The 25,064-nt window shown below is 45.6% G+C and overlaps 1 protein-coding gene across 1 annotated transcript in view; it reads left to right on the forward strand.

Moving 5' to 3' along the window:
* The window catches only part of GAN (gigaxonin), a 52,551-nt gene extending 27,847 nt beyond the window's left edge, over positions 1–24,704 (forward strand). Inside the window, exons 5-11 of the mRNA XM_040409659.1 lie at positions 755–876; positions 1,823–1,935; positions 7,735–7,884; positions 9,728–9,864; positions 9,947–10,075; positions 15,988–16,097; positions 23,508–24,704. Coding sequence (XP_040265593.1) covers positions 755–876; positions 1,823–1,935; positions 7,735–7,884; positions 9,728–9,864; positions 9,947–10,075; positions 15,988–16,097; positions 23,508–23,686 — 940 coding nt within the window. The 3' untranslated portion in view covers positions 23,687–24,704. The remainder of the gene's footprint in view (positions 1–754; positions 877–1,822; positions 1,936–7,734; positions 7,885–9,727; positions 9,865–9,946; positions 10,076–15,987; positions 16,098–23,507) is intronic.
* Positions 24,705–25,064: the final 360 nt, after the last annotated feature.

A 25,064-nucleotide genomic window follows, 5' to 3' on the forward strand; every position in this document is an offset into this window, starting at 1 on the left:
ATGTGTGATTGTGAACATGGTGGGAATAGTCATTTGGTTAAAGGGGTTATGCCATGATGAAAGGGGTTATCCGTTAATTAATATTGATGACCTATACTGTGGATAAGTCATCAATATCAGATCGTCGGGGGTCGTTGGTGTTGGACCCCCCGATATTAGAAGAGGCTGGCGCTCCATGAGTGCCGTGGCCTCTTCCTAGGCCATGTGACGTCACCGTGCATTTGTAACGTGGCCTAGTTGCAGCTCAGGCCTGTTGAAGTCAGCTGATCAGCGGGGGTGCCAGGACTCGGACCCCTGCCGATGTGATAGGTGGGTAGGTTTTCATTACCTTGATAACTCCTTTAATGTTAAAAATGAAAATTAGACATCGTACAGCACATGACAATCTCTTTCTAACAAAGCTACAACCAGCCCTGTACCTCCCATGGATCCAGAGATCTCCACCTTCATTGCTCTGCTAGATTTATATCAAGCTGACAGCTCAGGGGGAGTTTCTTCTGCTGCAGCTCTGTCCCTATAACAGCTCAGGAGGCAGTGAAAGGATGCAACTGAGCATGTGCGTCCACCTCAGCGAGATGAACAGAGAAATAAGAAACCGAACATACAGCAGGTGGCGCTATACAAATACATTTTAGTGAATAGATCAGTGGCTATACCAAATTCTTAATTACATGCAATTACAAAGAGTACTCAGATCCAGGGGCTGGTTTAAAAACTATGGAATATTTTTTTAATGTAACACATCTATTTCTAGGTCCCGGAAGCCATTGGCTAACGTTCGTTGTATGTGCCCACTTTACGATCGAAACAGACAGCTGTGGATTGAACTGGCACCTCTCAGCATGCCACGCATCAACCATGGGGTTCTGTCTGCAGGTATGACATAGATTATCACTGTGTTAAAGGGAACCCGTCATCAACGTTATGCTACCCATACTAACGGCAGCATAAAGTAGAGACAAATGAGTTGATTTCAGCGGTCTGTCATTTCTAAGTTAAAAGTAAGTGGTTACTGAGAACCAACATCACAATCATTGCAGACTGGGCCTGGAAAAGAGTCAAATCTACCTGAGAAGAGTCCTGGTTATTCATAATCTCCTGCCCTCCTGCTGATGACTGACAGTCTTCTGCCTAGTTTTCTTCCTATCTCTCTAGGAGAGAACTGCCAATCATCAGCAGATGGGTGAGAGAACAGGAGATTATGTATAACCAGGACTCTTCTCAGGTAGATTTGACTCTTTTCAAGGCCTGGGCTGCAAAGGTTTTGATGCTGGTTCTCGGCAACCACTTACTTTTAGCTCATGACTGACACACCGCTGGATCAGCATTTCTGTCACTATTTTATGTGGCCCTAAGTGAGGTTAGCATAAAGGTGAGGACAGGTTCCCTTTAAATTTTGAATCTATTAGAAGCCTGATTCCGGTTTCATTCTTTAGCTACCATAATTCTGTGTAAACCTTTTTAAAGTGATTGTGGTACTTATTGACGACCTAACCTCAGGACGGGGCATCAGCATCTCATGGAGGTCCAACTCCTGCCACCCTCGCCAATAAGGGTGGGTTCACATCACATTTTTCCCATCCGTTTAACATATACAAAAAATGTACATTTTAAACAGACGCCTCAGACTGATGTGAACCCTCCCTAAGCTGTTTTAAAGGGACCGAGGTGGAACAAATGCTGCAGCCGCTTCCTCGCCCTGGCATGGCACGTCCATCGGTCGCATGGCCTCTGTACAGCTCAGTCCCATTCAAGTGTAGAAAAGTTTACGTAATCCCTAATCTACTGGGTATAATTAGATTCAGTTCTTTTATATTTGCAGAAGGCTTCCTGTTTGTACTCGGGGGTCAGAATGAAAACAGTGAGACATTATCTTCTGGTGAGCATTATGATCCTGATGCCAACTCTTGGAGCCCTTTACCACCAATGCTTGAGGTAACCTTGAATTGCTAACTGATTTATTATTATTTATTTTTTTAATCTGTTAATTTTCATGATATTGATGACCTATCCTCAGAATATCCGATTGTGGAAGTCCGACTCCTGGCTCCTTGGCTTGGCTCACTATGAAGAGGGCGCAGCATTTGGACGAGCTTCAAACAGCAGGGGTGCCAGAAGTCAGACCCCAGTAGATCTGATATTAATGACTTAGGGCTCATTCAGACGACTGTATGCGTTTTTGCGGATCCGCAAAACACACATACCGGCCGTGTGCGTTCCACATTTTGCAGAATGGAACTGCCAGCCCTGTGATGGAAATGCCTATTCTTGTCCGCGATTGCGAACAAGAATAGGACCCGTTCTATCTTTTTTTACAGGTCCACGGAACGGAAGTACGGGTGCAGACAGCACGCGGTGTGCTGTCCGCATTGTTTGCAGCACCATTGAAATAAATGGGTCTACATCCATTTGGCCAAGTGGCGGAATGGATGCAGACTCAAATATACGGTCGTGTGAATGCGCCCTAATCCTGAGGAATAGGTCATCAGTATCGTGACACTACAAAGCCCCCATAGTCTACTGTAAAGCTCTTGGTCCAGACTAACCAGGCACAGCACCCGTCCCTAAAGTCATATTTAAAGGTTTATTTCAACAGGATATGCCATAAATGTACAATAGGTGGTGGGTCTCACAACCCCCCATCTTGCAGCTACTTTGAATCGAGACATGGCTCCGTATACCCTGCACTCTCTATTCGCTTCTATTGAAGTTTCAAAGATAGGTGAGCGGGTTGAAGTGAGAGCTGCATATATACCGTGCACTTCAGCCTGCATGGAGGAGGAGAGGGGAGTTGGACTAGGATGAGCATGCAGAGAGAGCGGGAGAGTCACAGATTTTCCTTCTCTCCCTGAATAGGTTTAGATCATCCCAGAAAAAATGGTGACTTTAACCCTTCATGGTATCTCCCCCTATATCAGAGAGCAGACTTGCTCCCTGTCACATAAGATGTGGGTCTTTTTTTCTGTGAAAGGAGTGTTTGCTCATCTATTCATTCCTCTACATCTAATTAGCCGTTTAACCTCTCAGATGCTGCAGTCAGTGCTGACCGTGGCACCTCGGTGGTCTTACAGGAAAACCTAAGGAACTTTATCTAGTATATAGGGGCACATTTATTAAGACCGCCAGAATCTGCGCCTGAAATACGCCTATTTAGGCGTATTTAAGCCTAGTAAATAACCCCTATAGTGTTTTATTACTGAAAAAAGTAATGACCTGTAACTTTAAAAATAATTCATTATTTATTGGACACAGAAAATACAATAACAAAAAAACAATTAAATTATGTTGATATATAATAAAAAAAGTGTTTCTTATTGTGTAAGTAGAGAAACGTAATAAAAAAAACTATATAAATTTGGTATCCACGTAATCGTTCGGAGCCGCAGAATAAAGTTATCATGTTATTTACACCACGCAATGAAAGCTGTAAAATAAATGTCCTGGGAAATAAAAAAGTTATATGTACCCCAAAATGATTGGCTTAAAAAGTACAAATCATCCTGTAAAATGTAAGGTCTCTCATACAGCTACATTGAAGAAAAAAATGAAAATTATTGACGGCTGAAACACCGAGGGGGACCCAGTGTTACTGATCCTTTTGGCTAAAATCTGTTGCTTCACGATTGGTTTAACGCATTTAAAGAAAATCTTTCACCTACAATGACCATTATACACGACAATCATCATGATCTCCATTACATTCCCCATATTATAATCTTACCTTTCATATTGCGGTCCATCGCCTATTTTCTATTGAAAACGCTTTTATTCCATATGCTAATTAGGTTCTGAAGGTGCCCAGGGGCGGCGTTTATGCGGCCGGTGCCCATGCCCCACGGCGCTGTTCAAATCAAACTCCTCCCCTTTCACCCCTCTGGCCCGCCCTAGGTTCTTCAGATTCCATCCTCCCGTCATTGACAAATCCGGCGCCTGCGCCGTTAAACATAATCCTCGCGCCTGCGCACTCAATTACCCACTATGGGCAGAGGCAGCAGAGCGTTTAATGCACATGCGCCGGACCATATATCACGATCTTGCGGCAGTTTACTTCCGCCGCACAACGACGGGGTAGAGAAATTTCACACCAGAGTTGGGGAGAAGGGGCCACCTAATGCGCTTGCACCTTACCTCTCAGCTGGCTACGGATGATCAGACACCGCGCGTGCGCAGTGAGTGGTAGGGAGATTTAACAGAAAAAATGGCCATCAGATCTCCCTACCCCCACACTGCGCAGGAGCGGTGATCGGGTGGATGTTCGGTATAAGAGATCTCCCTGTCCGCTGGTGCGCATGCACGGTGTATCCCGACGGGAATAGTTAGCCGCGCTTGCACACTGGCCTGTAATTTTTCCCTAACCGCTGGTGAGGCTCCTGGCGCATGCGCAGTGTCGGCCGTTGTCCAGCTGAGAGGTAAGGCTGAGAGGTGGCCCCTTCTCCCGAATTCTGGTGTGAAATTTCCCTACCCCGTCGTGCGCCTGCTCGGCACACCTCCTTCTAAAGCTGGGAACGTCATATCCGGTGCGGCCACGTCACAACAGGAAGTGATGAGGGTAGGGAAATTTCACGAGTAGGGAAATATCATGGAACACCGGCTAGATCGGGAGGCATTAAATGCTCTGCTCCCTCTGCCCTAGTGGGTAATGGAGTGCGCAGGCGCAAGGATTATGTTGAACGGCGCAGGCACCGGATTTGTCGGGAGGATGGAATCTGAAGAACCTAGGGTGGGCCAAAGGATGAAAGGGGAGGGGTTTGATTTGAACAGCGCCGTGGGGCATGGGCACCGGCCACATAAACGCCGCCCCTGGGCACCTTCAGAACCTTATTAGCATATGGAATAAAAGCGTTTTCAAGAGAAAATAGGCGATGGACCGCAATATGAAAGGTAAGATTATAATATGGGGAATGGAATGGAGATCATGATGATTGTTGTGTATAATGGTCATTTTAGGTGAAAGACTCCCTTTAAAGCAATTGTTCAGCCCATGAGCCGACAACTGGAACCTGCGTGCAGTTTGAAAAAACAAATACTCACCTGTCTTCAGCCCTGGCGTTCCTGTGCTTCTGCCACACTCCTCGCCGCCTCTGGCCTCCCCCAGACCAGAAGTGAATTGGTTCCATGGTCGCTGCTGCCAGTTGCTGGCCTCAGTGGTCACATGCTAGAAAAGCACATCACTACCACACACCTAGCAGTCCTAGCACATGGCCACTTACAGTCTGGCGGAGACCAGAAGCGGCTAGGGACATAACGGACATGTGAGGCAGGAACGGTGATAAAATAGTGACCGTATTTCACTCCCACCTCTTCTACCGCTGATGTTTCAATCCTTCATGTCTATCGTGATGGTACCTTCTTGGCTACAGTGCAGACATGCCGTTATACCCCAGACACCGTTGCAGCCAATTACTGGCTTCAGCAGTGTATGACCACATGACCTCTGAGACCAGTGATTGGTTGCAGCGGTCATGTGGAGCACATCATCGCTGCAGCCAAATAAGCGAGACCTGGAGGGAAGGAGTAAAATCGATGGAAGCGGTGGGGGTGTTCTGGGTGAGTTAAATCCTGTGGGGGAAGGGGAGCACATTATCTTTGATCAGGACTAGATTTAGAAGGGTTTTTAGTCAGTGAATATTAGGATTTCCATTCACTGACAGCCATCCACACTTAAAGGGGTTGTCTCACATCAGCAAATTGTGTGTATTATGTAGAGAAAGTTAATACAAGGCACTTACTAATATATTGTGATTGGCCATATTGCCCCCTTTGCTGGCTGGATACATTTTTATATCACATTATACACTGCTCGTTTCTATGGTTACGACCACCCTGCAATCCATCAGCGGTGGCTGTGCTTGCACACTATAGGAAAAAGCAGTAGCTTATGCGTGCTTCCACGTTCCTGGCCTCCAGAGAGGCTGGCGCTTTTTCCTATAGCACAAAAACCACTGATGAATTTCAGGATGGTCGTAACTAGGGCTGCAAAGAGTACTCGATTAAATAAAAATCCTTGACGCAAATTTTTTGCATCGAGGATTCGTTTGTGTCACGTGACCACGGAGCGGGAGTGAAGCACTTGTATTACTCCCGCTCCGTGGTCTCCCGCTGGCCCGCAATGCGTTCGGAATACTCACCTTTCCAGCAGGGGGCCCCCGGACACTCCACAGCCTGTCCGTGGTCCCGCGCTGCACTGACCTCTTGACGTACGCATGCCGTGACCTGACACGCTGTCTGACGTTAGGCCCAGAGCAGCGCGGAACAATGGAGTGTCGGCGGCGCCCCTGCTGGAAACGTAGGTTGGTGACACCGAGGGGGTGGGGGCGCGACTAAGGCCGGGCGCCCGGAGTGCACAGCGTCATAGCAACTAATGACGCTGTGCATTCCTGGTGTCAGGAGGGCAGGCTGCGCTTTCACGGACCGTACGTCTGTGGTTTAACTGAAGTGTGGCCCAGCCTTAGGGGAAAGATGGCACAAGGGGAAGAGAGACTATGACACAAGGGGGGGGAGGGGACGATGACACAAGGGGGGGGGAGGGGACGATGACACAAGGGGGGGGGAGGGGACGATGACACAAGGGGGGGGAGGGGACGATGACACAAGGGGGGGAGGGGACGATGACACAAGGGGGGGGAGGGGACGATGACACAAGGGGGGGGGAGGGGACGATGACACAAGGGGGGGAGGGGACGATGACACAAGGGGGGGGGAGGGGACGATGACACAAGGGGGGGAGGGGATGATGACACAAGGGGGGGAGGGGACGATGACACAAGGGGGGGAGGAGACGATGACACAGGGGGGGGAGACGATGACACGGGGGGGAGACGATGACACAGGGGGGGGAGACTATGACACAAGGGGGGGGAGACTATGACACAAGGGGGGGGAGACGACTATGACACAAGGGGGGGGAGACTACTATGACACAAGGGGGGGGAGACGACTATGACACAAGGGGGGGGGAGACGACGATGACACAAGGGGGGGGAGACGACGATGACACAAGGGGGGGGAGACGACGATGACACAAGGGGGGGGAGACGACGATGACACAAGGGGGGGAGAAGACGATGACACAAGGGGGGGAGGAAGACGATGACACAAGGGGGGGAGGAGACGATGACACAAGGGGGAGCAGAGACGATGGCACTGGGGTGGGGAAGAGCTCATGGTTCTGGGCTGATGGCACTGGGGTGGGGGAGAGCCGATGGCACTGGGGGAACTGATGGCATTGGGGGGAACGGAGCTGATGGCACTGGGGTGGGGGAGAGCTGAAGGCACTGGGGGAACTGATGGCACTGAGTGGGGACAGGAGCTGATGGCACTGGGGGAACTGATGCACTTGGGCTGATCGCACAGGGGGGAACGAAGGGTGTTGGGGACTGATGGCGGGGGGGGGTTTCTGATAAGTTTTTGTAAAGGAAAACAGTCTATTAATTTTTTTCTTATTAGATTACTCGATTAATTGTAAAAATGGTAGAATACTCGATTGATAAAATATTCGTTAGCTGCAGCCCTAGTCGTAATCATGGAAACGACCAGTGTATAATGTGATGGAAAAATGAATCCAGCCAGCAAAGGAGGCAATATGGACAATCACAATACATTAGGGAGTGCCTTGTATTAACTCTCTCTACATGATAAATGCCACTTGCCGAAGTGAGAGGACCCCTTTAAGTATGGTGGGAAGTTTGACTTTGTCTTCACTTTATTAATGTGGAGCACTGTATGTATTCCCAGGCAAGGCACAGTTTTGGAGTGGTGGAAATTGATGGTGTCATCTATGTTCTGGGAGGAGAGGACGAGGATCATGAGTTGATTTCTATGGAATCCTATGACATCTGCACAAAATCCTGGAGCAAGCAACAAAACATGACCATGGTCAGAAAGGTATGTGCCCAGTTCCCAGTTATTATGTGACATTGTATAGGGGTTGTCCAGCAGGGCAAAAGAAATGATGGTCGCCCCCACGACTCCCGTTCTAATGCTTACGGGCCCCCACTGGTCTCTCCTTTCTGATACCTGTACCGACACACAGGGAAGGGCCGCTGAGGTGGGTCACAGCTGCAGCCAGTATTTGGCTCAGTGGTCATCTCATGACATTTCCTGTGTGTTTAGCTCGGACCAGGCTCGGTGGTCATGTGCACTTCCTGCGCACGTCACTGCTGCTGAGGCCATTGGTGAGCCAGCACGTCACTCTTCCAATTAGGAGGCCGCAGCACAGGAGCCAGGAAAAACAGTCCCCAAAATGCAAAATTTGGGGGGTTATTGAAGCAGTTAACCTCCCGCCATGATTGGGCATAAGGAGAGTAACAGGTTGTCAGCCCTGCAGCAAATTTTTCCTGTGCGGGGGAGTTTTTATTTGGTCTGTCCTTGATGCCATGCTGCTTAAAAAAAAAGCCAGTGATTTCAACCCATCATAAATGGATTGGTTGCCACCAGTAAAATTCCTTAAAGAGGTTATCCCATCTTAGACAATGGGGGCATATCGCTAGGATATGCCGCCATTGTCTGATAGGTGCGGGTCCTCCAGCCACAACTCTCCCCGGCTCCGTTCTCCTTGTAAGTGCGGGTCCCAGAGGTGGGACCCGCATCTATTAGACAATGGGGGCATATCCTAGCGATATGCCCCCATTGTCTAATATGGGATAACCCCTTTAAGCATGTTAGGTGCATCCATATAGCAATTTAAAGAGAACCCGTCACCTCTCCTGACATGTCTGTAAACAATTCTAAGGCATCTTTTTTTTTTTTTTTTTAAGCTCTCTGTGTTGTGCCATTCCTCTGTAATTCCTCCTAGAAATTTATAGAATATTGGGTATTACTAGTTGGGGATGTGCACAGCATAAAATTATCCAATCAGTGCTGAGAATGTCCAGCTGTGTTGGGGCACACCCCTACACAAGGGTAATGGTAGAGTCCAGTTGTCAATGTGTTGATAAATGTCTAGGAGGATTAACAGAGGAGCAGCATAACACAGTTATGAGAAGAGTCTTCAGTTGTTTTTTTTTAATGGGGAATACAGGTATTTACTAAAACATATCATAAGAAGGGTTTTCCCACCATCATCAATTAGATATACCATCAATCTGATCGAGCCCACCAATGCCTTGGTACAGCCCAGTCCCCCAAATTTCTCAGATCAGCCCCGTTGTAACCCAGCAGTTAGATTCCCACCGAGCAAACATCGATGGGGCATCTAATCGTTATGCTATCATAGTTACTGATGGGAAAGTTCCTTTATGGGGGTTTTCCTTAGGATAGTTCATCAGTATCTGATCAGTGGGGGTCCGTAATCCTGTCTGAGAAAGCGCCACAGCCTTCTCGCAGCTCGCCAAGCACATCGTTGTACACGGTATAGCGGCTGTGCTTGGTATCACAGCACATTCCATGAGCTGTGCCTAGGCCGCGTGACTGATGAACATGACGTCACATAATTTAGGGAAAGCTTCGAGCAGGCCATGGCGCTAAAACGAGCGCTGATGCCTTCTGAAGCAGCTGATCGGCGGGGCTCCCAGAAAACCCCTTTAATCAGAACAGGAGACTTGCGTAAAGGGGATGGAGACTGATAAAACATGTCAGCCCTAACTGGTTGGGACATGTAGGGAGTTGTAGTACCAGGAACACTGTAGAATGACCGTGACGTCCCTAGTATTGTGTCTGAAATAAGCCTGTATTGTGTTTGTAGCCACCACTCTTGTTGACTTGCCTGGGCTTTGTGGATTAATTACAGATCGGCTGCTACGCCACAATGAAGAAGAAAATCTATGCCATGGGAGGAGGGTCGTACGGGAAACTGTTTGAGTCTGTTGAGTGTTACGACTCCAAAACTCAGCAGTGGACCGCCATCTGCCCTTTGAAAGAGAGAAGGTGAGGTCAGCCTCAAAAGGCTCTCGTGTAAGACCTCAGGTCTATGCCGAAGGTGTTCCAGCTCACATAAGTCTCTCTGCAGGTTTGGCGCCGTTGCGTGTGGGGTTGGCATGGAGCTTTACGTCTTTGGCGGCGTTAGAAGTCGTGAAAATGAACAGAACAGTGAGATGGTGGCCTGCAAATCTGAGTTCTACCATGATGACTTCAAACGGTATGATCATGTGACTGTACCAAGACTGTGTAGTATTATTACAGATTAAAGGGGTTCTCTGGGCTTTTCTGAACATCCCAGGGTCTTCAGACACAGTGCAGGAAAGATAGTTTCCGCTGCTCTCGGATTGGCTGTGCACTCTTCTACGCAGGTCCTGACGGGATGTGTTCCCAAGTCTTCCTTCCTGTTAATCAGAATTTACATTACACAGCTGGAGGACTCTGGAACACATCCGGTCAGAATCCAAGCGGAAGAGCCCACGGCTTCTTCAGCCAGCTGATTGGTGCAGGTGCCAGCAGTCGGACCTCCGCCGATCTGATATTGATGACCTCAATACGTCATCAATATCCTGACACTGCACAACCCCTTTAAAGGGGTTCTGCACTTTGTTTAAACTGATGTATCCTCTGGGATAGATCATCAGCTTCTGATCGGCGGGGGTCCGACACCCGGGACCCCCGCCAATCAGCTGTTTGAGAAGGCAGCGGCGCTCCAGCAGCGTCGCGGCCTTCCCACTGTTTACCGCAGGCTCAGTGACGTCACTACTAGTATCACTGGCCTGGGCGGGGCTAAGCTCCGTTCCCTTGAATGGAGCTTAGCCCCGCCCAGGCCAGTTGATACAAGTCGTGACGTCACTCGGCCAGCAGTAAACAGTGAGAAGGCAGCGGTGCTGCTGGAGCGCCGCTGCCTTCTCAAACAGCTGATTGGCGGGGGTCCCGGGTGTCGGACCCCGCCGATCAGATGCTGATGATCTATCCAGAGGATAGATCATCAGTTTAAACAAAGTGCAGAACCCCTTTAAGGCTATGCTCACTTCCCTTACGACCTCTGTTCAATGTATATGCTAAGCAGATCCCTCTGACCAATGCATACAGTACAGGGCTCCAGATGGCAACCAGAATGGTCGCCAATGCGACTTAGAATTTACAAATGGCGACAAGACTTTTCATTTGCGACTAGACCCGCAGCTCTGCAGCTGAATACAGCGGCGGGGCACCGGAGATGATAGTTCTCTGCCAGCTGTCGATGTTCTTCTCAGCAGCGCAGTGGAGGAGTCGCTCCCTCCCCCCTGTGCCGCCGCCAATAAGAAGAGAGACTGGAGGAGGAGGGGAGGGGCTGTGGCCACTGCGCCACCAATGAAGATAACTGACCTGTTAATACAAATACAGGAGGCGGGTGCCTGAATCAAATAGTCGGCACCCGACCTCTATGACAGGGAGCCGCAATCAGCGGCAGTTGTTAACCCTTCAGGTGCTGTACCTAAGGGGTTAACTGATGCTAATCGCAGCTCCCTGTCCCCCCTTCCCCCCCCCAACACCCCAGTATAATATACATTGGTGGCGCAGTGCCAATGAGGGTTAAAAAAAATAATAATAAATGAACTCGCCTCCTCCAATTGATCGCGTAGCTGCCGGTCTCCTGTTCTTTCTTCAGGACCCGTCAAAGGACCTTCAGTGACATCACTGTGCTCATCACATGGTCCATTACCATGGTGATGGATCATGTGATGAGCACAGTGATGTTACCACAGGTCCTTTGACAGGTCCTGAGGAAAGAACAGGAGACCGGCAGCTACGGGATCAATTGGAGGAGGTGAGTTCATATTTTTTTTTAACCCTCAATTGACCTTCTACTAAGCATTCTGTATTAAAGAATGCTATTATTTTCCCTTATAACCATGTTATAAGGGAAAATAACACGGTGAATAGACTTTGATCCTAGCAACCATGCGTGAAAATCGCACCGCATCCGCACTTGCTTGCGGATGCTTGTGATTTTCACGCAGCCCCTGGAACTTATATGGGGCCTTCGTTGCGTGAAAAACGCACAATATAGAGCATGCTGCGATTTTCACGCAATGCACAAGTGATGCGTGAAAATCACCGCTCATGTGCACAGCCCCATAGAAGTGAATGGGTCCGGATTCAGTGCGGCTGCAATGCGTTCACCTCACGCATTGCACCCACGCAGAAATCTCGCCCATGTGAAATGGACCTAAGGGTGAATAGAACAAGGGTTCCAGCCCCTAAGGGGGCCAATAGTAAGTAAAAAAAAAAAACACAAACACTAAGGCTACTTTCACACTTGCGGCAGTGTGATCCGGCGGGCAGTTCCGTCGTCGGAACTGCCTGCCGGATCCGCCGATCTGGATGTGACTGAAAGCATTTGTGAGACGCATCCAGATGCGGATCCATCTCACAAATGCATTGCAAGAACGAATCCATCTCTCCGCTTGTCATGCGGACAGACGGATCCGTCTTGTATCTTTTTACATATTTTTACCGGTCTGCGCATGCGCAGACCGGAAGGACGGATCCGGCATTCCGGTATTTTGAATGCCGGATCTGGCACTAATACATTCCTATGGGGAAAAATGCCGGATCCGGCATTAAGGCATGTCTTCGCCGAAGATAAAACCGTAGCATGCTACGGTTTTATCTTTTGCCTGATCAGTCAAAATGACTGAACTGAAGGCAGAATGCATGGGGATATACCTGATCAGTTATTTTCCGGTATAGAGCCCCTGTGACGGAACTCTATGCCGGAAATGAAAAACGCTAGTGTGAAAGTACCCTAAAATATTAAGTTTAAATCCCCCCCCCCCCTTTCCCAATTTTACATATAAAATATATAAACAATAAATAAACAAACATTACATAGCGCTGCGTACGAAAAGTCCAAACTATAAAAAAAATTAAAAATATCTCCTATGCGGTGAGCGCCGTAACAGAAATAAATAAATAAACATGCGATTTGCCATTTTTTTGTCACCTTGTCACCCCAAAAAATAGGATAGGACTGTTCTATTATGGGCTGAACGTTTCATAAAATGCGAAATGCACGCGGCTTTTTTGGTGTTTTTTTTTTTTTTTTTTTTCGTGGTATTGAGTATCGCAATACTTTTTTATGGTGACGAAAGCGAATCGAAACTTTGGTATTGAAACAACCCTACGCCAATCTGATCGGCGTAGCATTGTCACGATAACAAAATTTTGATTCGGTTTCGATTTGGCGACTAAAAATTTCATTTTGGCTCCTAAATTTTTTAGTTCAGGAGCCAGTGGCTACTAGGTATTTTTTTGGTCTGGAGCACTGCAGTAATATTCATCACCGATAGATCCAACTTATGTTTTTTTTTTTTCCCCCTATATTTTTTTCTTTATGCTGATGTACACTGGGCAGACAGGGACTGAGAGGACACTCATTTGTCTTCTGTCAGGCTAAGGCTACTTTCACATTTGCGTTGTTTGTTTCCGGTATTGAGATGCGGCAGATGATTTAGTCCTCATGCATTCTGAATGGAAAGAGATCTGTTCGGGATGCATCAGGACGTCTTCTGTTCTGGCAGCATTCCGTTTTGTGACTGGACACAAAACCGCTGCAAGCTGCACTGAAAACAATGTAAGTCGATGGTGACGGATTTCTTTTTTTTTTTTTTAGGAGACTTTCAATGTATTTAGTGACAGATATGCTCTGATTTTAGACAACTGCATCCTAACGGATCGGATGCATCCTGATGTGCAAAATCAAAACAGGATCAGCTTAATCCCGGTTTTGAGATCCTCCTCAATCAAGGAATTAACAACACAAGTGTGAAAGTAGCCTAATGTGTAACCTTTATGGACTTGTTTAGCGTGGACGTCAGGAGCGTTCCCACACGCTGAACGTACAAATGTCATGTGGACATGGGCTTAACGTGTATTATTTGTTCTGTGGGTGACAGATGTATTTGTCACTTGTAATGGTATTAGATCGCCATCTAGTGTTCAGGACGGTTACTGGTACAACACCTTTGGTTTACAGGCTATTATTGGTGTGTTATGCTTTACCACAGCCACACCAAATGATTGCACGCTTGCCAAATGCAAACAAGTGTTAACATACAGATTTCAAGTTATTTTCTTGAACTGAATTTAAGTGTTTCTTCCAAGCTGCTGTGCCGATGTATAGTGTAGAGAAAGTAGCATTTGTAGTGAGTGCTGCAGACCCTTCATTGTGCTGATCTGTGGGGTTCCTGAGTGTTGAAACCCCATTGATCAAACATTGATGAGCTACCATGAGGATGCAGCATCAATGTTATAGTCCCGGAGAACTTTTCTCAATTAAGCTACAGTGCAGGGCTTAAGAGTTTTGAGGAACAAACTTATCATCAGGTTAGGCCTTCAAAATGTATCAGTATCAGATTAGTGGGGGTCTGACTCCGGCACCCCTACTGATCAGTTGTTTTTAGGGGCTGCGCTTGCATGAGCACTGCGTCCTCTTCATGATTTCCCTGCAGATTATCTCCCTTGTAGCAGCAGTGCCGTTACATTTGTTCATCCCATTCACGAGCACTGCAGCCCCTTCAAACAGTTGTCAGACCCCTACTGATATGATATTGATGACCTATCCTAAGGCTAAGTCATCATTATCTGTAGCCCGGACAACCCCTTTAAGGATTCTTCCCCCAACATTGTTGCTGCTCCCTTTCATATGGCTCCTGAATAATCTCACAGCTCAACATCCTCTATCTACCCATGTGAAAAAGATGGTGATGGTACTGATGAGGTATCAGTCATGTCTGCCTTGTAATCGACCTACGTAGTGCGTAAGAGGTGACGTTTAGACACTTCTCCTCTGTGGTGGCCCCATCCGGGACCCTACCTTCATTCATTGGTGATGGAAGTCTAGCACTGAATCTGTACAGACAGAGCATCCAACTTCTATGGCTCCCTTGAAGAAAGCACTGGTCTCATCCTCTTACGTATTAGGTTGGGAGGATCTGAGCAGGGTCTCCCTCCCCAGTGTTCTGTCTTCATACACGTTCACACAGTGTGCAGTCTGACATTCAGCATAAACCATTCCTGTCTTCCAAATAAGAGGACTGTTCTTTGTAGTCTAACTTGTTTATTGGTCAACAGGTTGTACTCTCTGCGCGATGCGCTTGAGTGAGAGATTGTACAAGTGTGATTGATTGATTGGTAAAACAGGATTGTTTGATAAAACTACAAGAATACAAATAGCATGTATAAGTATTAAGCATAGAATTGCATGTACTATAACATTAACAGTCATCAGTGAAAATACATGGTAAAATGGCTGCCTATACATAGGATTGCATGGCTAGCTAACAGTAGTAACAACTCACTGAGTAACAGTTACAACTAGCTGAACAGCTCTGCATAACACAATATCCCTAAAACAAAAGTAGATCTCTCACCAGATATGCTTTTACAAGGATGGTGGAGTTTGAGAAGGACATATGCAGAAGGACAGCTCTGCTGATGTGCCCTGGTGACTTCTCTTTTCCACGATGCTTTGCACCACCCACTAGCAGCAGTCTTTGTAGCAGGAAAAAACAAATTGTAATACAACTTAACACCGCTAGATGGTGCTATAACCACACTAATCACTACAGAAATGCCAAAACTGAGGAAGATGTGATCTGTAATGATTCTCAAACTCTGCTGGGCAGAACACAGAGGATCCGCATTGTTATCACACAAGCAAAAAAAAAAAAAAAAAAAAGACACCAGGAAAGCTGGGGGACTAAAGCCATGTTCACATCTGCATTTCTGCTGTTCTGCTCCATTAAAGATGCAGAACAATGAAAATAATGGATGTTGGTGCATAACTGAAACTAACAGACATCCTTGTTTGGTTTCAAAATATGTGCCTCACACGGGACTACTTTGTCCGCTCTTTTTGGCGGAATCTGCGACATTGGTCCCAAATGGGGCCTCCAACACAGATAGAAGAGGCCCTCGCCCTGCTGTGATGACCGCCATGGTGGGTGTCACACAGCAATACTTTATTATTATTTAGGGTCTCCCTATGTGAAATATGTGTGATAACGGGCCTGGTTTCTTTTTTAGGCTGTATATATTCTGTGTTCACTTTCCTAAGACTCATGTATATTTCGTGCCTTGCAGGTGGATCTACCTAAATGATCAGAACTTGTGCATCCCTACCAGCTCCTCTTTTGTATACGGGGCTGTGCCCATTGGTGCTAGCATCTATGTCATTGGTGATCTCGACACAGGTAACACATTGTTAAAATACCGTTGCTTTTCTTGTAGTATTTTATTCCACTTATGGAATTTATTTTTAATTTTTTTAAGAAACGTCCCCTCTCTTTTCATTTAAAGGAGATGGCCTCTTTCTAAAATGCCATGTGTTCTTTGATCGAATACTTTAAACCCCTTTTTTTGCTTATCCCCACTGGTTACTTAAAGGCTGCCCGTGACTAGGGTGTGTAAATAATGGACAGGGGTGGCCCATAGCAGTCACGATGGCCACGTTACCGTCTGTGTCCACTTCTGCACATGCGCAGATGCAGGTAGTAAAATCTCTTGCTCCTGTGTATGCACACGTGCACTGCCTGCACTGACGTAAATGCAGACAGGGAAGCAGTCACATGAGTAAAAAGGTGTGTTCCTATGGACGCAGAGTTCGCCTTGGCCACCCTATCTATGGGCAGCATGGGCTTTGAATTGAGGAGCAGGGGTATGTAGTGAAAGGATTTAGATCCCTCTGTAAAGAAACACAACCGTTTGACATTTTATGGGAAAGTTTTTTTTTTCTCATCTTTATCTAGCCCTTTAACTCCTTAACGATCGCCAACTGTCTTTTGACAGCGGGCGGTGCAGGCCCTTAGTCTGCATCCAAGCCTTTAGTGCCTTCTGCGCTAAGACCTGGCTATTACTAACAGCCTGGGTTCTTGGCGCCTGCTGCTGTTTCATAGCAGGAGTCGGAGAAAGCTCTGATCCCAACTGTTAACCCTTTGATCATGCTGCGGTCCATACCACAGCACAATCAAAGATCGGCTTACCAGATTTCCCAGTGCCAGATTGGAGACTGTAGGGGGTCATTGCAGTCAGCCCTGAGGACCTATGACCTATGAAGGACCCCAGGGCTGTCTGTTCAGTAAGCCTGCTATTAGGGCACAATAGTGTAGTATAATACGTATACTCTGTGTCATACAAGAGTTTGCTAATACATTCTAAATGTGAAATAAAATTGTTAAATAGTAATCCCATAAAAAAATTTTTTTTAAAATGCTATAATTTAATAAAAAAATAGAAAATCACAACCCCACCCAAAAAAAAAAATCACCATTGTTCTGCATAAAATACATTTTATGGTGCACACATTAAATGAAAAAAATACTCATGTTACTGTAGGTATCCACAGGACCATAGTAACCTGAAGAATTTGATTAGACTATTTAGCATGAAAGGTGAACTGTGTAAAGAATGAAGAAAAGAACAAAGACAAAATCATTTTCATCAATTATTTCCATATTTCCGCAGCAAAAAAAAAATTATACACCTGAACAACTCCAAAAATAACATTTCCCCTGCATAAAACAAGGGCTCAGACAGCCACGTGGGTGAAAAAATAAAGTTATGTCTGTGAAACGCAAAGATGCAAAAACGAAAACATTTTGCTGCTCATTAAGGCCTTTTCAGGCCTGGTCATTATGGGGTTAAGTATGTACTGTGCAGTACGACGTGCACCCTATGTGGAGACAGAACAGTTATCCCCCCCAAGATAACAGCCGTTTTTTGTGGGGGTGACCGCTGGCTGCATATGAGAAGGGGGGGAGGGAGGTGACTGACAGCCGGCTGTTCGGCAAAGGCAGCCGAACTCTCTGCATAAGCGCGGTCAGTCACAGCGAAGGGGCCGGGAAGGCGTCTTTACCGTGACTTGAAGCCGCTGCCTCTGTGACTTCAAGCATGTGTGGAGAAGCGCATCGGGCAGGGGATAAAACAAAGTTTTCAGTACTTTTGCTGCATCTACCTTCGGGAAGAAAGGCATCATCAGAAACACACTGCTGGCTACACGCAGGTACTGCTGGCGGCTTGGGATGGTTTTGGGAGGTGACGGGTTCCCTTTAAATATTCTTTTATTTTGTGTCTATACAGGGTGCAGGGAAGCAAAACGTATTTCTGGGAAGTTCTTATTCTACATGGGGAGCAAGTGTGAAAAGCGCAATATGTTCTGAGAAAATTTGTCGATCAGACGTCTTGTTTCCATTTGGTCAGAGCTAGAAACTCCTTCAGGGGGTTTGAAGGTTTCTTGGAGGATCGTAGATTTTGGTTCATCTTAAAGGGAACCTGTCATCAACTTTATGCTACCTATTCTAACGGCAGAATAAAGTAGAGACAGGTGAGTTGATTTCAGCAGTTCCTTCTCCCTGAGCTGCGATTGGACAGCCCTACAGCTAGGGAGAAGGAACGTCCACTAGAGAAGCTGATGTCTCCTCCCCATTGCTCCGATAGTAATTAGCATATGGAGCAGGAGAGGAGACAGTAATGGGGCACTGCGGGCGGACGGAGCGGCGCCCAGGAATGATAGTAAGTGCTGGGACATCGCTGGGCGCCGCTCTGTGTAGCCTAATACTTAAAGTCTGGACCCACGTTTTTAACACCATAATAATACAGGAGGCAGGTGTCGGCAGCAGAATCGCATTGCCGGCACCCTGCCCCTGACAGGGAGCTGCGATCAGCGGCGGTTAACCCCTCAGGTGCGGCACCTGAGGGGTTAACTGCTGCTGATCTGCTGCTAGTACCCGCCTCCTGTATTAAGGGGTAATTATCATTGGTGGCGCAGTGCGCCCTCATCCCCCCTCCCTCAACCCCCCACGACATTAAAATCATTGGTGGCACAGTGCGCCCGCCCCTCTCAACCCCCCAGTATTAAATTCATTGGTGGCAGTGGCCACAGGGTCCCCTCTCCCCTCCTCATTGGTGGTGCAGTGGCAGCTTCTGATCGGAGCCCCACCAGTGTAAGCCTGAGGCTCCGATCGGTTACCATGGCAGCCAGGACGCTACTGAAGCCCTGGCTGCCATGGTAACATCCCTGATGCTGTGTGCACGGAGCACAGAGCAGCAGAGACAGTGTGAAGTCCTATTCACCCTGATAGAGCTCTATCTGGGTGAATAGGACTAGGGATGAAAAAATCCCAGGTTCTAGCCCCTAAGGGGGGAAATAGTTTTTAAATAAAAAGTGTAAAAAAAAAACACCAAAATATTAAGTATGAATCACCCCCTTTCCCAATTTCACATATAAAATCTATAAACAATAAATAAACATATTACATATCGCCACGTCAGAAAAGTCCAAACTATTAAAATATAAAAAAAATCTATGCGGTGAACGCCGGAACAGAAAAAAATAAATAAAAACAGTGCGATTCGCCATTTTTTAAAATGCGGAATGCACGTGGCTTTTTTGCTTTTTGTTTCGCATGGTATCGAGTATTGCAATACTTTTTTATGGTATCGAAACCGAATCAAAAATTTGGTATCGCAACAACTTTAGTGGGGAGAGCAGGAGATTATGAATAACCAGGACTCTTCTCAAGTAGACTTGACTCTTTTCCAGGCCCAGTCTGCAATGATTATGATGCTGGTTCTCATCAACCACTTACTTTTAGCTCACCGCTGAAATCAGCATTTCTGTCACTATTTTATGCTGCCCTCAGTGAGGTCAGGTTCCCTTTAATATTTAAGATAAAGACCATACTTAACATATATCATTCTGGATTGTTCTTCCCATGAAAGATGATTTAATCTAAGACTGGACATTTTATGTTTATGAGCCAAATGTTATCCAACATCTGAGAGATGGGAAATCCATGCGGGAGTCCCCCTCTATTAAGACATAATGCCCAATTAGGAGATTTTACTAGTTTTGTCTGCGGCAGCCCCTTTAAATATGATCAGGGGAGGTCTTGCTTTGGACAGACCCTCGCCACTTCAATGTTATCAGTATCTCATGATCTATCATTTCACTCCAGTTTTTTTTTTTTTTTTTTTTTTTTACATAGGAACCAAATGTGCAAAAGTGTTTTTTGTTTTTTTTTGGTTTTGTTTTTTGTTTAGACATAGATTTATAACATAACATTCTGGCTGCCACTGGAGAGAGCACATTGTGTTTTTATTGAGTTCAATGTATGACACTACGTCATAAGCTCCCTCTAGTGGTGGCTGCAGGTATACCTAATCTAGAGAACATGGTTCTCTGTAAACTCTAAGGCCCCTTTCACACGGGCGAGTATTCCGCGCGGATGCGATGCGTGAGGTGAACGCATTGCACCCGCACTGAATACCGACCCATTCATTTCTATGGGGCTGTTCAGATGAGCGGTGATTTTCACGCATCACTTATGCGTTGCGTGAAAATTGCAGCATGCTCTATATTCTGCGTTTTTCACGCAACGCAGGCCCCATAGAAGTGAATGGGGTTGCGTGAAATTCGCAAGCATCCGCAAGCAAGTGCGGATGCGGTGCGATTTTCACGCATGGTTGCTAGGTGACAGTCTATTCACTGTATTATTTTCCCTTATAACATGGTTATAATGGAAAATAATAGCATTCTGAATACAGAATGCTTAGTAGGTGATCAGATGAGGGTTTAAAAAAAATAAAAAAATTAACTCACCTTCTTCTCTTGTTCGCGTAGTTCCCGGTCTCTTCTTGACTTCTTTAATGATGAGCTGTGGGCTAAAGCACCTTTGGTGATGTCAGATCACATGCTTCAATCACATGGTCCATCACCACGGTGATGTACCATGTGATCTGACGTCACCAAAGGTCCTTTAGCCCACAGCTAATCATTAAAGAAGTAAAGAGGAGACCGGGAACTACGCGAACAAGAGGAGAAGGTGAGTTTATTATTATTATTTTTTAACCCTCATCTGATCACCTACTAAGCATTCTGTATTCAGAATGCTATTATTTTCCCTTATAACCATGTTATAAGGGAAAATAATAACATCTACACAACACCTAACCCAAACCTGAACTTCTGTGAAGAAGTTCGGGTTTGGGTACCAAACATGCGTGATTTTTCTCACGCGAGTGCAAAACGCATTACAATGTTTTGCACTCGCGCGGAAAAATCGCGGGTGTTCCCGCAACGCACCCGCACATTTTCCCGCAACGCCCGTGTGAAAGAGGCCTAAATGCAATCCACAGTCTAGTGTAAGCCCTGCCTCTGTTCAGTCTGTAGTCTAGTTTAAGCGCTGCCTCCGCTCAGTCCACAGACTAGGGTAAGCACTGGCTCTGCTCCGTCCATAGTCTAGTCTAAGCACTGCCTTTGCTCGGTCCGCAGTCTAGTGTAAGCACTGTGTACGTATTGTTGTCCATTTATTGGCACATTATCTCATACTTACTACATGCATAGAGAATTTGTGATCACCCTTATAAGAAGGGTTTTATCTAAGTCCCTATTCACCAGGACACTGTTGAAGTCCATAGCAGTGTGACCTTGTATTGCAGGAGTAAAGGGTTAAATCTACCCCAAAAATATATACGGTATATATTTTCCATTACAGCACAAATCTATCTCTTCCCAGTTTTGTACAGGCTTTTGCTTTCCTCCATTCCTCCAGCATTGTACTTGAGTTTCTTCTTCGTAGATCTTTATAGCATTTTATGCCCTTTAATATTCACAAACCAGACTGAAACATTACTGTTTAAAAAGGCGCTCAGTCTCTTTAGTATCCAGATCGTAAAACTGTAACTGAGCAAGCAACGTGTTCTGCTCTGTTAGTCTCCCCTGAAGACTGCTTTCCAAACATTATGACTGACTTGTAGGTCTTATGCTAAAATGGAAAAGTGCGGCAAACATCCCATTAAATCACATATGCCTACCTGGAAGTGCACGGCGGGGGACACTTACAAAAACGCCTGCATCTCGGTTTCCCCAAGATGCCATTGTTTTTCTTCCAGCCTATGCATATGATGCACAGCAATTGCATCAAACTACATATGGCTCCACTGAATATAGGTTCAACACCAGGGGCATATATATATATATATATATATATATATATATATATATATATATATATATATAATTATGTTCATTGCAAAAAAAAGATTTATTACAGATTTTTGGATTGTCGGGTGAATGTTCATTACGTAATAGTACATTTCCAGCTCTTCAAGCTAATATAACAATATGAAAGCCACCTACACCTGGTTGAATGGTAATGCTATAGGCAAGATCACTATTAACTCCTGCCTGACAGCACTCATTTGTCTAGATTAAGCCCTGCATGGGTGTCTCATGCCAGTCTGGAGCAGATATTCTGCTGTCCATTGGCCGGGATCAGAGGAACCGCCAATCCCAGCTGTTTAGCAGAAATAGGAAACTCTTTCTCATGCCTACTGCCACGTCAGTCAAAAAACTAGGCTTGATTTAAATCATAGTTTTCTACATAAAGACTAATTCTTGCTGGTATAACTTATAATATGCAAGTAGGTGAAGATTTTTAGAATAACAACTTTTCATATTAGTTTGATTAGGTTGATTCTGTATTCATAGGTTTGTAGAAGTTAGGATTAAGGTCTTTTTCTCAACTCTGTTCATGTTATAACATTTTTGCTGTGAAGAAGAGGCATGTGATCTCTGCTGAGTCAAAAGTAAACCAAGCATCTGTGATAATATCTTGTAGGCAGAGAAACTGCCCAATGATCTGACAAAAACCTCTGGAAGAGCATGACATTGTGAATGGATTAATGGAATTTATTTACCAAAAAAATTGAACATATACAGCCTTATTCTACATAATTAAAAAAATAATCTTTATTTTATGATGGAATAACCTTTTGGATGGTAATATATTTTCCTCAAAAAGCATTTTAAATAAAATCTGATTTAAATAAAAAAAATCAGATTTTTTTAATTATTATTATTTTTTTAAATCATAGATTATCCACCCTGTTTTTTTTTTTTTTTTTTTGCAAAGGACTAGGAATGGGTTAAAAAAAATAAAAGAATTAATACCTCATTGATCCCATTACTGCTTCCATTCTGATGTCTAAAAGGTGACCATTGGCCTTCCTGGTCACTTGTCTGCACACAGGAAATGCATGCTCAGCCAATCACGGGTCAGATTGGTGACCTGCCTCAGCCAGTGATTGGCTGAGCAGGCATTTCCTGTGTGTCCACATAGGACCAGGAAGTAGAGATAATCAGGGATCTGGTAAGGATTGGAATCGGAGTGGCAGAGGAGCATTAATACTTTTTTTTTTTTTTTTAACTTACTGTGAGTTCACACTTATTGAAAAATGTTTTCCCTAATGGACAACCCCCTTCAAGGGGTTCATTTAATCATAGAAGTCTCTTTGGACAGAGGAGTGCCACCTCCACTTCCAGGTGTACCCAAAGTCTGTATCTGCGTTGATCAGGTAGCTGTAACAGATCATCTGCACTTGCGCCCATATTCGGAGCCACGGCGCAGGTGCGAGATTGACAGGGACAGGTGAGATGTCCGGCCCTGTCGTTCAAGGGGGAGTGGGGAGTCTCCTGAGGAGTGGGGCTAGGACCTCGGTGCTCCGGGAGGCTGATTTTGAATGAATTTGATTTTCCATAATAGATCTGCTCATCTCTAGACCCTTAAATGTTCACTTTATCTAACCACTATTTATGTTGTCAGGTACAAGTTACGACTATGTAAGAGAGTTTAAGAGGAGCACCGGCACCTGGCATCACACCAAGCCTTTATTCCCATCCGACCTCCGACGCACAGGATGCGCAGCGCTGCGCATTGCCAACTGCCGACTTTTCCGACTCCAACTGCAGCAAGGACTCTTTCGCATCAGAGTCCCAACTTGATGATCCGCTGCTAAAGACTGCACGACAACGGCCCAGTTGCTTCACTATGGGGGTAAAATGGCAAACGATAGTCGGTGCAAAAAATATAAAAAAAATATGGCACCTGCCGTGACGCAGCCTTCACATACAGCTGGTATGTAGACCTGGAGTAAGAGTGATACTCCATGCAGAACGTATAATGGCTGGGGTGTTGGGATCCTTATGAATTATGTCTATATTAATACCTATGTATCACATTGCTTTATGCTTTCCGGGGTTTGGTGATTAGTTTAAAAGCATGAGGCAATGTACTAACTAAACTAACAAGCTTTAATATGCAAAATACCGGGGAGGAAAGATATTGACACTAAGAGAAGAGACAATCTTATGTGCTTTGGCAGTGGTACCTTGCTTGCCTTAAAGGAGAGCGTCATATTTTGTCTTAAACCTATGCTTAAAGGAGAACTCTAAACAGTAAGACTCTAAAATGTAATTATTATTTTACTATCTTCTCCTCAGTGACCCAGTGTGGTTACAGGGGCTTCGACCCTCAGGTCTTTTCTTACATGTTCCAGATGAGTTAGTGTCCCTGTGATAACACTGAGCTGATGGGCAGGGAGTGTTGTCATGGGGGCACGATATCTTGTCAGAGGAGGCCTGCTGTTTCAGCTTGACACAGAAACAGTATTTTAAAGTGGCTTTTCTTGGAGTTCTCCTTGAACATGGGGAAGGGGTGCTAAGGGTTTAGAATTTATTAATTTTAATGTGTTTTTTTTTATGGGATTTTACCTCATTTATTTTTATGATTGTTTTGTCAAACTTTGACTTATTCTTTGCAACGGTTTTTGTTTTATTTTACTGATAAATCACAAAGTTTAAGGCATCTTGTATTCCAGCGAGCAGAACGATACTCTTTGGGAGCAAATCGTTATTGAAGGGGTTATCCCACGAAAAGTATTACTGTGCAATATATAGGGCATTTAAAAAAAAAAAGGATTATTGCAATGTATAAGCAATAAAATAATGTTAGTTTTTTTTAATTTTATGTATTTTATATTTTCCTCTCTGGTAGCGCCCCCTGCTGTTTGTCCTGTGGCAGAAATTCTGGTGCACCTTGTTTTGTATACCCTGCGTCCCCCCCCCAAACGCTGCCAGACCTGCTGTCGGGTTACGGTTCCTTCGATCCTCCCCCGCCGTGCTCTGGTCACTTTGACATGACACTGACTATTGACGTGATACATAGGAGACATATCACCGCAGCAGCCGCATACATGACCCATGTCGAACTGAATGTTGACAAACAGGAGTAAATTGCAGCAGAGAGAGACTGAAAGAGCCAGAACCCACCAGCGGGGAGCAAATAAGTATGCGTCCCTCCACAAGACCACTGACATATGCG

The sequence above is a fragment of the Bufo bufo genome, chromosome 10 (genome assembly GCF_905171765.1).
Source record: "Bufo bufo chromosome 10, aBufBuf1.1, whole genome shotgun sequence".
NCBI lineage: Eukaryota > Metazoa > Chordata > Amphibia > Anura > Bufonidae > Bufo > Bufo bufo.